At 35.8% G+C, this 13981-nt stretch overlaps 1 protein-coding gene across 1 annotated transcript in view; it reads right to left on the reverse strand.

Annotated features, from left to right (window-relative positions):
• Window positions 1-2553: 2553 nt before the first annotated feature.
• The window catches only part of LOC101312236, a 12590-nt gene continuing 1162 nt past the window's right edge, over window positions 2554-13981 (reverse strand). Inside the window, exons 3-15 of the mRNA XM_004295193.1 lie at window positions 10869-11217; window positions 9414-10775; window positions 8919-9213; window positions 7107-8771; window positions 5011-5188; window positions 4654-4924; window positions 4326-4422; window positions 4042-4163; window positions 3863-3944; window positions 3647-3779; window positions 3402-3559; window positions 2766-3137; window positions 2554-2584 (exon numbers count right to left, since the gene is read on the reverse strand). Coding sequence (XP_004295241.1) covers window positions 2554-2584; window positions 2766-3137; window positions 3402-3559; window positions 3647-3779; window positions 3863-3944; window positions 4042-4163; window positions 4326-4422; window positions 4654-4924; window positions 5011-5188; window positions 7107-8771; window positions 8919-9213; window positions 9414-10775; window positions 10869-11217 — 5115 coding nt within the window. The remainder of the gene's footprint in view (window positions 2585-2765; window positions 3138-3401; window positions 3560-3646; window positions 3780-3862; window positions 3945-4041; window positions 4164-4325; window positions 4423-4653; window positions 4925-5010; window positions 5189-7106; window positions 8772-8918; window positions 9214-9413; window positions 10776-10868; window positions 11218-13981) is intronic.

Below are 13981 nucleotides of genomic sequence, written 5' to 3' on the forward strand. Positions count from 1 at the left end.
ACAATTAATCATACAAAACAACTGCAAATCTTCGAGCATCCTCGAAACCCTAAGTTCTAAGTGCACCTCGCCTTAGATCTCAGAGCCCGTCTGGACTCGCCTCTCTTTCCCAATTGTTACTCTGCTCGCTTCGAACAGTGAGTATCGATTCACAGGTGACTAGATAGTTTGCTCGTAATTCCTCGCCCGCGAGGTGACACCAGAGCTCTACTTCGTCTGATTAGAAGTCAAGAACGCGCACCGTTCTCGTTCCGCGTCCGCGCGGTGGCACGCCCTGCAAAACCTAATTTACTTTTGGTAGCACAAGTTACCTCTCTACCCCTGCTGAGGATCGTGGCCAAAACACATGATCCAGGGACTTGATGGAATTAACAGCCACCAAACAATCACTCTCCACTATAGCCTCTGAGGCACCCACAGACTATAGAAAACCAACTCCATAACGCACAGCCTCCAACTCAGCATGGAGGGCGGAACTAACATGTTCCATTCTATGCGCAAAGCCAGCAATAAAATGTCCTTGAGAGTCTCGAACTACACCACCCAAACCACCCTGGTTAGTAGTAGGGAGGAAAGCTCCATCCACATTAAGTTTGAGAGCTGTGCCAAAAGGAGGTTTCCAAAACTTCCTTCCACTCTGTCTGTTCGCAGCCGAGGATGTCTGGTGGGCCACATTGGCTTGTAAATATTCCTCATACCAACCCATGGCTGCAATGATAATTTGATGGGGAGACTTTCCTTTATCCCTCCATAGAACCTCATTCCGGTTTCTCCAAATACTCCATAGTAACACCAAAAACTTATCAAACATAGCAGGAGTTAGAGTAACTGCTCTTTCCAGTAACCAATCTTTCTAGGTAATATGAGATTGAGGAAAGGAGAAAGGAGGATTACTGAAAATTTCACGTGACAAGTTGCAGGTGCAGAACAGATGCTCCAAAGACTCCACGGATTGGTTGCAAATTACACAGCTCAAGTCACCATTATAGCCCTTCAGACTGAGCGCTGCTCTGGTAGGCAACAAGTTGTGCGCAGCGCGTCAGCCAAAGATGGCCACCTTATTTGGAACTTTAGCTTTCCATAGTGCCCTCCATATTGGTAAGTAAGGATCTCCAGCAGAGGTAGAAGCAATATTGCCACCAATATAGATATCCCTAGCAGCAGAATAAGCTGATTTCACATAAAAGAAACCTTTCCGTTCAAACTTCCAAGCAAGTTTGTCTTGAGTAAATCTTCTACTGAGGGGAATCTGAAGAACAACATCTGCAACCTGTTGTGGAAAGCAAGCATGCACAACATGTCTATTCGATCCCCTTCGCAAAGCCATTGAATTCTAGACCTCTGTCTCCAATATGTTTCTTGAGAAGTAAGAACTTCATTCAAGCGCACTTGGAGAGCTTTCTGCTCATCAAATTGGTGTGGGGCGAAAGGTTGTTTCATAAGTGAGTCTAGTTTAGTTACTATTTTAATAGTTAAGAGTATTAATTAGAAAGAAGTTAATGAGAAGAATTAAAATAGGAAGAAAAGAGTACACGGGTCAGGAAAAAAAAATGTATGAAATAAATACCTATTATATCCTACAGAACATAACTAGATGATGCCCGCGCGATGCCGCGGTTTGCAATGACTGATATTAACTACCGGAATTGCTTTTGTTTGGATAAATTTTTCTGTTGTTTGGTATGCAAATGAATGCAACAATATGATGCAAACATTGTATAGTAAACACAGACACACACACAGTATATTACAGGGAGACATGGTGAAAAATGAAAATGTCAGATTACAAACAATTCATTAACTTGGTGTCTGATACAATACACATGACTTATCAAACAAAAGCATCACATTGTAGTATTATACAGTACATTGCTCTCTGTGGACAACACTGTGTTATACACACCAAAATAACTGAGAGCACAAAAAATAAATCATGTATATATTGTCATTCTGCACATCAAAACGCTTCCCATTGCTAGTCAAAACCATAGTCGATCTGTAATTAGAACCATGTACGTCTAACCTGTTAGCAATTTAGCATCAAAAGAACTATTGCTGGGGAGCGAGCATATATATAACCATTATCCAAAATGAGTACAGAATCCTTAGTCCTCCTTTGTCTTGGACTTAGCTTTGTTTGGTTGACCTCTGGTACAGAAACATTTAAATTGAAGCATTAAATATTGACAAAGTTGTTAAAAGATAAACAAAACCAATTTATGGAAGGCATACTACATCAACATAAATAAATTTTTAGAGAAAACAAATGCACTGATATGGATAGCTTCTCCTCTGCACTGATGTGGATAGATTCTCATCAGAAGATGGATCATGGGTCATTCCATTCAAAGGGCACCATCGCAAAATAAATAAGTATTGAAATAGAAAATGAATGCATATATATAGATGTATGCAAAACGTACTTTGAGATCGCTTTACTTCCTTGTCCTCTGCAAAGTAAAGAATATATTTTTGTAAAGATTTCATTTGAACCACACCAGCGCAACTTTCTGAAATAGAAAACAAATGCATAGATATAGATATAAGCAACACTCACTTGGAAGCCCCTTTGCTCCCTTCTCCTCTGCAAAGAGAAAGTAAGTTATAAGAAGGGGATCAATCTAGTTATACATATAAAAATGCAAATAATTGTTTCCAACGGATGAATAGCAGAATGTAATCAAATATCATTCCATTTAAATCAGCAACATTGTTATTGTTGTTTCAGAATCAATTGTTTGCTTTCATCTTTAATATGGTAATACCTTTTTTGTTTCTTTTTTATTTCCATGTTCAAGAGCTCCTTCAGTGTTTCTTCCTTCTGGGGTTGGGCTGCTCTCTTTGCCGGAGTAGTTGGCTGTGACATTGTATCATGGATAAACAGCTTTTCATCGTCTCTATTCTCGAGGTAAACATCCTTCACCAAGAACTCATCTCTAAGGCCATAGCCAATACGCCACACATGATACTGATTCTTTGCCTTCTCTATTGCAGAGGGAACATTGTACTTGTCATCCTCTCCTTTTTCATTCACCAGCTCATGACATGCTATTCCAAAGAGGGTGTCCGCTGCTTTACCTATGATTGTAGCTGTTGTTGAATCATCTTCATCCTCAAGCAGTAGTTCCATTTTGTATCTGTAATAGTGTTATTTGTATGCGCACACATGTGATTTCAGTGATTAAAACAAATATGCATGAACAACTATAAAACATCCATAAATTGTAATAAGAGATGATATGTGAAATATGAGAAAGATTTTTAAGTATGATGAAAGATGATATGTGAAAGAGAGCTGGTAACTAAACTATATGCATTGCATAAATAAAAGCCAAGAAAATGGGGAAGATGTTCTTATAAAAATATTACAGATGAAATTGTCATATATTCTAGTAGCTTACATGGGATGGCCAATCTGCTCTCCATGATTTCCACAACAAAGCTTTCCAGAATTATGATCCAACCTGAGAGTCTTGCAACATGTGGGGCAACCCAGGTAATACCAGCCTTGTTGAACCATAAACTTTGTAATCTTAGCTTTGCAGACAAAAGTGGGACTCTGCAGCAAAGGCAGCATACGATTGAAAAATATTAACTGCAGTTGCAAAGTAACAAAATCTTATATTTTTATGCTTTGCAATTTTACCTTGTCTTTTTTTCCAGCCTGCAAGTTCAAGGTGCTGACATTGATTACATCTTCATTTCGATAAGCAGGAGCAGGTTCATGACGTGCAGATGATGTTGTTATAAACTTTGGAGCATGGTAAGGCTTATTGAAGCTACAGTGAGAAATGAAATAAGATTCAGTTGCTTTCAAAAATGGAAACAACAAACATTATTCTGTGAACTTATTAGACTTTACTTTGCTCTATATTCTTCTATCTCAGGAATGGCTGGGTTAATAAACAGACATGTACTCAACCCATTGTTCACAATAGTGTTCTCTGAAAAAAGAAAAAATGAATTATTAAGAGCAACAAAAACAGAAAATAGCTACTACACAGCAATAACATGTATCAGAGTAAAATAGCTTTGTCATACCATAGCGCCTGACTTTCGTGCTTGTGAAGGCCATTACAACTGGAGGTGGTAAAGTTTTTATCATATCAACATCAAATTCAGATGCAAGTGTTCCCCACAAAGTGAGTTTCAAATCCTGCCTCCTGTGAAAATTTACAAAAGTTTATTAACTAATTTATCTTTATAAAAGAGCATAAACTAACCTATGGAATGAAAACATGAAGTACACACTTAAACTAAGTTAAAAAATGACACATTTAAGATCAATATAGCAATAAACAGGCCATGGTCAACAAATTGCAAACCTTGCGTCTTGTATGTGGAGTAAACGTTTCAGTGCTTTCCTCCCATCGATAAATGCTTCTTCCAGTGGATACACCAGCTTCAGTCGACCAATGAGGTCTACATGATAAGAAAAGAAAAAAGAACACTTGGTATTAGATGAAGCAGTGTTTTAATAGATAAGAGCTTCTTTATTACTTTGTCATTCAAACATGATCACTATGCTAATGGACACAATGACATTGATATATAACATTCATAGATGCATGAAAGAACGATGGAAGAGAATCACAAAAAGAAAGTATAAGAAATAACAGCCTTTTTTTATGCACAGGTGAAAGGAAGAAATACCTGTCAGAACTGTGTCATTATTCTCACGCATATGAAGCTTATCAAAATCCACAAATTGAAACCAATGCTGAGGAATATCAGGCAATTTAGGCAGAGGAATAAACTGAGTCCTGTTGTTAAATAACAACTGCGCCCTATGTTCCACGATGATGTACTTGTCTTGGGATTCTTTGGAGTGAAATTTTGATATCCGGTACACACATCCTACCATAAGTTTCTCCTTGACATAATCATAGTATGCTTCTTTTATGATTGCATGAATTGCATTCATCTGTCGAACAACAAATACCATCAGTAAGCACCCAAAAATTACTGAGACAGATAAACATGAAAAACAAATACTCTGTAATTGCTTACATTTCTGTCAACCAATACACATTGCAGACCTTCATTTCGTTCAATAGGATTTAATATTTTCCCTCTCCATATTCGACATACTCGAACCTCTATAGTCTTCCCATTTTCAGATGGTTGTATGGCTGAAATTGGAGTGATTGTTGCTGACATAGTGTTGTCTGTAAAAACTAAACAAAGCCTGCATAGGAAAGTAACAACAATGACATGCAAGGCTAGGCATTAGAATCAAACTTCCAGAACACATAGTTAGAACATGCAAAGCCATGAAATTGTGATGCAACAATAGATCCATAAACATATCTGTCAAAATTTTAAGAAAACATTTGATTCAAAAGCATAAATATCCTATTCAAAACAATCTGAACCAAAAAGCTTCTATTGCATTTGAAACCAACATGCATGTATGTTACAAAGTATAAAACAGATGATCGATATGTTGGATAAGTTTGTTTGAATCAAACATGCATCTACGATAAAAGCCAAGTCTGTAGATTGGATGATGATTTTTCTTATTTATTAATTAGTTGTATCGTAGTGATCAAGGTGATCGAAGAGAATGCAAAACGATCAAATTGACATAAAATCTTACCTTTATGTGGATTGATGAATGAAACAGAGCGGAAAAAAGATGAGAAGAAAGTTAAGAATTGGATACAAACCTGCAAATTCAGACTGCAACGTACACGCGATCTACAACTCTGAGATTGAGACAAATGTGGGTGATACTCTGGGAGCAGAGTTCCAAAGAGCAGAAGTGTAGTTCAATAATAGAAGCGAGGGAACGATTTTATACAGAAAGGGTGAAGAGGTTCAATGACCATCGTACCCTTCTAAACTGGTTTATTTTCCTTTCTTTTTTTTTGTAAAAAAGAAAAAAGTGTTACTGTATATTTTTCCTAACAACATATGTCTTCCACTCATTAAGTTGATTTACATAAGAATGCACTAATTTATGACATGTGTCCTCCACAACTCTTAGTATATGTACACATGTACATGTGTGTGTGTATATATATATATATATATTATGTAAATTTCAAAAGTTTGAGCTTTTAAATAATGTATGGTAATTTACAACATTTGAATAATCACACATGAATTTTTTCAATAAAAAAAACAAAGAAAATATACTTGGTATAGTATATATAACCCTTTTTTTTCTTTTTTCTTTTTTCTTTTTGTGGAAAACAAAGTGCAAAGTGTCACCTTGATAAATAAAAAACGTCATAAACAGTTCAAAAGAGAATGAATTACCTTGATAAAAAAAAACGTCATAAAAGAATTGTAAAATATTTGCATCTATATAGATGCACCTAATATAAAATATTTTATTCTGACTCAGCTGAAAAAAAAAAAACTATTTAGTTGTAAATATTGTTAATGAACTTACCATATAAATATATCAAAATTAGCAGATTGATCATTGTAAATTTTGCAACACATCCTTGTACACAATATTTTTGGTGAACCTATTTGGTATCTTCTCATTCAAGATCACAATTTTAATTCCTTCTCTTGATGTAACTCTAGATAGAGCTACATACAATTGACCATGACTAAAAACAGGTTGGGGCAAAAACAAACCAACTTGTTTTAATGACTGACCCTGACTTTTATTTATCGTCATTCCATAACATGCTCTTACTGGAAATTGTCTTCTTCGTAAAATAAATGGCCACTTCAAGTTAGATGCAGATAATACAATCCTAGGCAAAAAAACTTTTTGGTTCACATGAGTTCCTGTTAACACTCTAGCTTCAATGATCTTGTCAAATAAATTTGTGATGATTAGCCTTGTCCCATTGCACAACCCATTTGTTTGATCCAAATTTCTAAGAAGCATAATAGGCATTCCTTTTTTCAAAAGTAATTTATGTGATGGCAATCCACTCATTTCAATACTATTTAACAGTTCTGGTGGATACAATACGCTCAAATTGTCTGCATTATCATTTGTCAAGCATATAGAATCACAACTTAGATAAGTTACTGTTTCTCCAGGTAGAAAATCTATTGCATAATTATTGACCTCATTGACTGTAACATTTTTGGGGGTAATAATTGCACGCTCTCTAATATAATCAAAACACATGTACTTTTTTTGAAAATCCGGATATGTAGCATGGAATATTGAACTGATTGGATCAATAGGGTTATCAATTAACATGTCATTTGGTATTTCTATCCAGGCTGCATCTCTATCATCATCCTCATCATCTATAGCACTAACATTTCCATCGCCAATTTGTAACAACCAATCTGCAAAATGTGATATTTGTAGTTTTTGTTCATCACTCATTCCCTTTTTACGAAGCCTCATATTCTCAGTTAAACGAAAAACCTTAAACAATGGCCACAATAAAGAACTATTTAGTGATGCTTCAATCACTTTAGCTTTTGTTGAATCAAGCACAACTGGTAATATCTGTCGAAAATCTCCGCCAAGCACAATAGGCATACCACCAAATGGAGGAACATTTTCAGGTGCATAGCGATACGATAATATATCCCTAAGTGATGTATCTAAACATTCGAAACAACATTTATCTGTCATTGGTGCCTCATCCCAAATAATCAAATCCGTCTTTTCCACCAACTTCGCAAGATGTGTTCCTTTTGTGATTGATGAAACCTTACCATCAGTTAGATCAATTGGTATCTTAAATCTAGAATGAGCAGTCCTTCCATTCGGTAATAATAATGATGCAATTCCAGATGAAGCAACTGCCAACACAATTTTTCTTTCAGATCTTAGTTTGCTAATAATCGTGTGCCATAAAAATGTTTTCCCTGTACCTCCATGGCCATACACAAAAAAAAGCCCAGTCCTTTTATTAGAAACAACATCAAGCACATTGTCATATATCAATTTTTGACCATCGTTTAACTCAGATACCAAATTTTGGTGTTCTTTCTCTAAAGCAGAACAATCATAATCTAACTCTTCTCTTAACTGTTTGTTTCTCAACTGAAGCATTGTTTCCTTGTCTGGCAACGGCAAGTGATATGTTGCCAATGATGACCCACCATTACTGAGGAGTTGTTCCAATTCAAACAATAATGAATTTCGCAACTCTTTTTCAAGGATGTTTAAATGCGGCATCATAAAATCGGACCGAACATTGTATAAAATATCATCACACATATGATGCCAATGAGTTTCAAAAAGATGACATGGATTTGAAACATCACAAAACATTAAAATTGTAACAAATAGGTGACGCAGCTGATATGAAGTTGCAGTTGGTGTGGCCTCTGTTAAAGCATCATTCCACTCTTTGTCATCACCTAATAAACCAAGTGCACGACATGCTTCCTGATATGTAGAATGAACAATACCACAAATTGTCCGAATAGATTCAAAACTTGTACAGCCTTTACGTGTATTTAAAAGCAAGCGCAAGTAATATAATTCTCCAGTTGTCGGATGTACATTTGCTAATCGACCTAATGCAAAACCTCGTTGCCGTGGATTCCAAGATTTACTATCATTATTCCAAACAAACTCAGAAGGGGACTCTCCATATGTTAATCTATTTGCCTTATCTTTTAACTCCTTATTTCCATTTGCATTGAACCATGCAGTAAGCATAGTGTCTTCTGATCCTTGTTTTTCGATTACTGAAGTCAGCGGTTGATTCTGACCAAAAACAATGGTCTGTTGTCCAGGCAAATGTACTTTTAGCAATTCAACAGGTGGATGGCGAGAATGAATTGGATACTCAAATAATCTCCATGCAGCTTCAGGTGCAGATATATACCTACAATTCAAATATATTGCAATCTCATCTGTTATGTTAGATTGAAAACCAACCCTTGCTCTATCAGGACCCTTGCTTATATACTTGAACAAATATTTTATTAACATCGATTGAGAACATGATTCAACATTTATATGCGCATTGTACCTTAACAAAAGTTCAGCGTTATAAGGAACAACAAAAGCATTGTCAACTCTCACATCATTTTTCATAACAAATTTAAAGGCGTCATCACGACGTCTGTACACTGGAAAGGCATTTGATTCAAACAATGTATCCTGCGTGTAATCTTTTGGAAAAGATTTTTTGCATTTCTTCTCTCTCATACAGGGTGCTCTAGGGTTGATCACACCACATGGTCCATGGATCATAAATTGTTGAACAATGTCAAATAAGATTGGTTTTGCATTCTTATCGGGCAGCTCAGCAGAGATGATTGAATCTACATCAAAACCCGAATAACATTTGTTATTCTCAGACAACCAAAATAACATGTGTGAATGAGGTAATCCTCGTTTTTGAAATTCGATCGTTGCAACATCTGCATAACATAATTTGTAGGAATATCGTTAGCTCATGAGCACCTAAAAGCAAAGACTGTATTCATGGAAGCAAAAATATCACACTCTAAACAAAACATACCTGCAATGATCTTGCCAAATGGCTTCCCAGACTTAAAGTATTCAATAAGATCATCATGTTTCATTTTGAAAACTCTTGCGACAACATCTGGGCGATCTTCAGGTCTGTCACCATGTTTGTTTTGCAATGCTCGCCTAATCTCAGGCCACTTTGGATTGCAAGTGAATGTTATGAACAAATCTGGAGGGCCATACTTTCGACACAAAGCCATAGCATCATGGTAGTGCTTTATCATATATCGTGGACTCCTAGTGTGTGTGCTAGGTAAAATAATTCTCTTCCCAACATTTTCACCATCATCATGTCCTCTTAATGAGGCATCACATATACCCTCGTAAGTCTCACTCCTAATATCGCGTTGATTTTTTCTAATATAAAACAATCTGTCCTCTTCAACATTTGCATATGCATCAACCAAGAATTGTTGAAACAGACGACCTGCTTTGAACAAAGTGTTTGATTCATTTTCGCGCTCATGTATTTGGTAAGACATAAAACCACGCATAGACATTTTTTCTCGCTTCCGCACTTGATTATCTTTGCGCGTACATAATTTCAAATCAATGTGATAACCATCTTCACCATAAGGGAAGAGAATAGGATACTGGAATGACATGAATTTTGGATGTAATCTTGATACTCGCTGTAATCCAGCCGCAACAGTGTCCACAACAACATCTCTATTTGCCTCGTACAATCCAATATCACCAACAATGAGACCAGCAACCTCACTACTACTCGGGACATCATATTGTCTATCCCCTATCATATCAATGTCAAGAATTGTCAAATTCATAGAACGCAAAGATGCGTCATTGTATTTGTTCCGAAGAGATCGATAATACTGGACTAATTCATTGTTTTCATCAAACATGTCAATCAATCTACTGAAAACATCCAAGTCCAAACCATCAATGGCTCGCTGACGATTAGCAACTTCATTTTCTGTATCATATATATACAATTGTGCAAATTTAGGCAATTCACCTACTGGAGGAATCAATGAACCCATAAGATGATATATCTGCCCACTAATCTTGAAAACATAAGGACCATGACCATCATTGACTGTTGTGTCCACATTAGCTCCCATTGATGTAAATGCAAATGTGCTGTTATAAGCTCGAATGTTCTTTCTAAATTCTACGCTTTGGCGACCATTTCCAGCGTCTAGCAAATGTTCCAAAAAAGCTGGGGTGGGTTTGGCACGCGGAACTCTGACCCGGCCTTCCTGGCAGCAACCTGTGTAAATAGGTTGACTATTTTTTGGAACATTTTTCGACTCACGTAACCAAAACAGCGCATCACAATCAACACATACATTTGTCATATCTCCAAAATCTACGTATGCTGAAGTTATACCTGAAAACCAAAAAGTGAACACATTTACACAAATGATATACATTCAATAGATATGAAAACACACATAAACATCATTGCAGCTTCCTGACAAACCTCGTATCCTTCTCTTCCTCTGATAACATGATTGCCCAACATTAACCCGCTGCACATTCAAAGCGTCGATTCCTCTATCCGCTGAACAATCATTACACTCATCTATTCCAACCATCCTTATATTAGATGAACTTGGAGAAGAACCAACACTTGGAGAAGAACCAACGTTCAATTGTACACCAACCAACCCAACACCACCACAATGCTTGGCTTTCTTAACAGAAGAAGAATCACTTTTCCCTTGTCTTTTTGCAGGAGGAGTCACGCAAGGAACAACATGGTCAACTTGATCAGAGAAAAGAGGTGAACAACTATTATCACGTATTCTTCGTTTTCTAGGCATCTTAACCTAACAGAATCCAAGAAAACACACCCATAAGAATTGAAACAACACTATTCTTAATAACTTAATATACATTGCAACAAATATCAGTGACATTTTAAAGAAGACATCACGAAGGTCTCACCACACTGACTGAATCTTTTCTCTTTAGCTTTAAATATTCCTAAAATAGATTGACCGACCAAGTCCAATCCTACAATAACATCGTAACCAAGTGAGTTCGTATATAACGACGAAACAAAAATATTTGCGAAACAAAGAAAAAATGAAAAACAGAAAGAACATTTACAGAGACCAAGACAGCGGATCACACTCTACAGATTCATTTTAAAATGTGAAGAAAACATATGAACCGAACATACCCCAGTCTGGCCAAAATCGTCACACCAACAAAATGAACCTTTCACTTTGAATAATCAGCAATGGTACACCGGGAAAAACAAAAATTTTGTAATATGCAAAACATTGATAAACACTAAACAAACCACACCTTCATCAGAAAATGCATGAAAAATGATCTAATAAGCAATAGCATACTGTTTCAAACCTGGCACAACAACTTACATATGGAGGTTACTTGAACATGAGGTTACAATCATGCATGTACATACATATAATCACATCCACATTCCACATTCAACTTATAAATTTGTATATACTATAAACACTGATGCAGCCAAGCATGTATTATGACAGTAAACATAACAGTAACAAATGAACTAAACCTGCTTCCACATTGCCTAACTTTATATCAAAATTAGGCTGAGCATGTAAAATTTTGCCTAACTTTAATAGCTTCTTAAAGGGTACCCAAGAAATCTGGAAGTTTTGCATGCCATGTATCAAAAGAGTACAAAAACCAATAGAAAATCCAATAACAAATACCTAAACTTATTATCTCTTATGTGTCATAAGTAATATAACAGAGAAGAAATATAAGCACATCACATGAAGCCATTGAATTTTACATTAGTCACATTAAATCAGTATGAGACCTGATAATGAACAGTAAAAAATCTTATTTGATTGGCAAGAATACCAATAGAAAAGAATTTCATACCAAGAAATATATATTTAGATCACTACCTTATCTTCTCCTCACTACCAACTCTCACAAACTCCTTTATTGACTCGTGCAAAGCTGTGACTATTCCAGCCTACAGAAAAGATAATTAATAAGGAATTAAAATTATTCGGGATGAGGTATGTTCATTGATTTAAAATAATAACTGGAATAGAAGAATAACAGACTAAGACTTAAAAGACTGAAGCTCCTTTGATTGTGAGGCATCATTTCAATAGAAATAATATAGGTTCTACATTGCAAACAATAGAAACTTTCCCATAACCCTCCATATCAACACACAATAGAAACCAATCCATAGAGATCATAAAATTCATCAATAATTGAGCTAAATTTCCCACAAATTTCAAACAACCGTTGGCAAGGAGCACAATTTTGGAGAGTTTCTTTGTAGAGTATAAGCTGTGCACTTGATAAAAGCTACAGTAGAATACGCCTTCAATTATCTACTCTTATCTTTGTTAAAATGGCTTTCTAAAAACAAAATATCATACATCTACTACAAAATATTTACTACTGTTTTCTGAAAATTTGAAGAAATCATAAATAATGAAAATATACTACACAAATATCATCATCACAGGTTTTGCCAAAAACAGATAACTTCATTGTCATTGAATTCACATCGCCCACCAATCACAAACCATCAATGTGAGGTAAAATAGTTTCGAGCTGAATCTAAATGTTCCCTAGGCAATGTTTATGCAATGCATGTTCCTACATCAGCATGCCAACTCAGAAGTGATTCATTTGCACATAATATCACAAACAGCTCTAGTAAATTGCCACAATCAATCAATCAAAGTCAACTTAGTGTACAACAAAGATTCATGCAAATCTTGTGAGTTACTTTGGTGCTATACTTAGCAATCGTCAACATTGATACACAGTTACACACAACATTAAGCACTTGCACCTTGATTTCTTAAACCATATCAAAGCACACTCCAAAATTTAATATATATCCAAGAATCGCTTGTGGAAGGTTGTTTGACCAAGGTAAAATGCTATTCATTGACAATATTAACATGGAAAATAGCTTAAAAAGTTCAGAGGTGTCACGTCCTTAATCATTACTAACCTAGAGGTTGTCTCTGCCCGGTACAACTTTGATGCTGTTCAGATTATACACCTCGTCCCCTTCTTTAATCACTCAATTCCTAACACCAAAAACAAACAGTTGATGACACTCTGAAGCAGACAGCAAATGACCCCAGAACACCGAAAAAGATGGAGATTTTTTTTTCTTTTCCTCAGCATCATGGTTTCAGAATGTCCCATTATCTAATTGGCTCACAGTTTTAAAACATTAGTTCAGCTGACTGATACAACTCTGGTTATGCCACCCATGACCTATTGAAATCATCGCTTTTTAAATTTTATTTTAACACCTCATCAAGGACTGACCATAAACAAAAATATACCACAAATGTTTCAAACATTAAAAACACCATACAAACAAACACCCCATGTACCTATAAACAAAACAAAAAAATCACAATATGACCAACGAATTGAACCACAATCTATCACAAACTTTAACTGTCAAAAAAATGCCACAACATACCATGAATCCACACCCAAAACCAATGACACAAACAATTAGTTCATAGCAAATACACATTTGATCCATTTAAACAGCATTTTTTAGAATGACAAACTGTATAACCATGAAGAAAAACTTGT

This window comes from Fragaria vesca, linkage group LG3, assembly GCF_000184155.1.
Source record: "Fragaria vesca subsp. vesca linkage group LG3, FraVesHawaii_1.0, whole genome shotgun sequence".
Taxonomy (NCBI): Eukaryota; Viridiplantae; Streptophyta; class Magnoliopsida; order Rosales; family Rosaceae; genus Fragaria; species Fragaria vesca.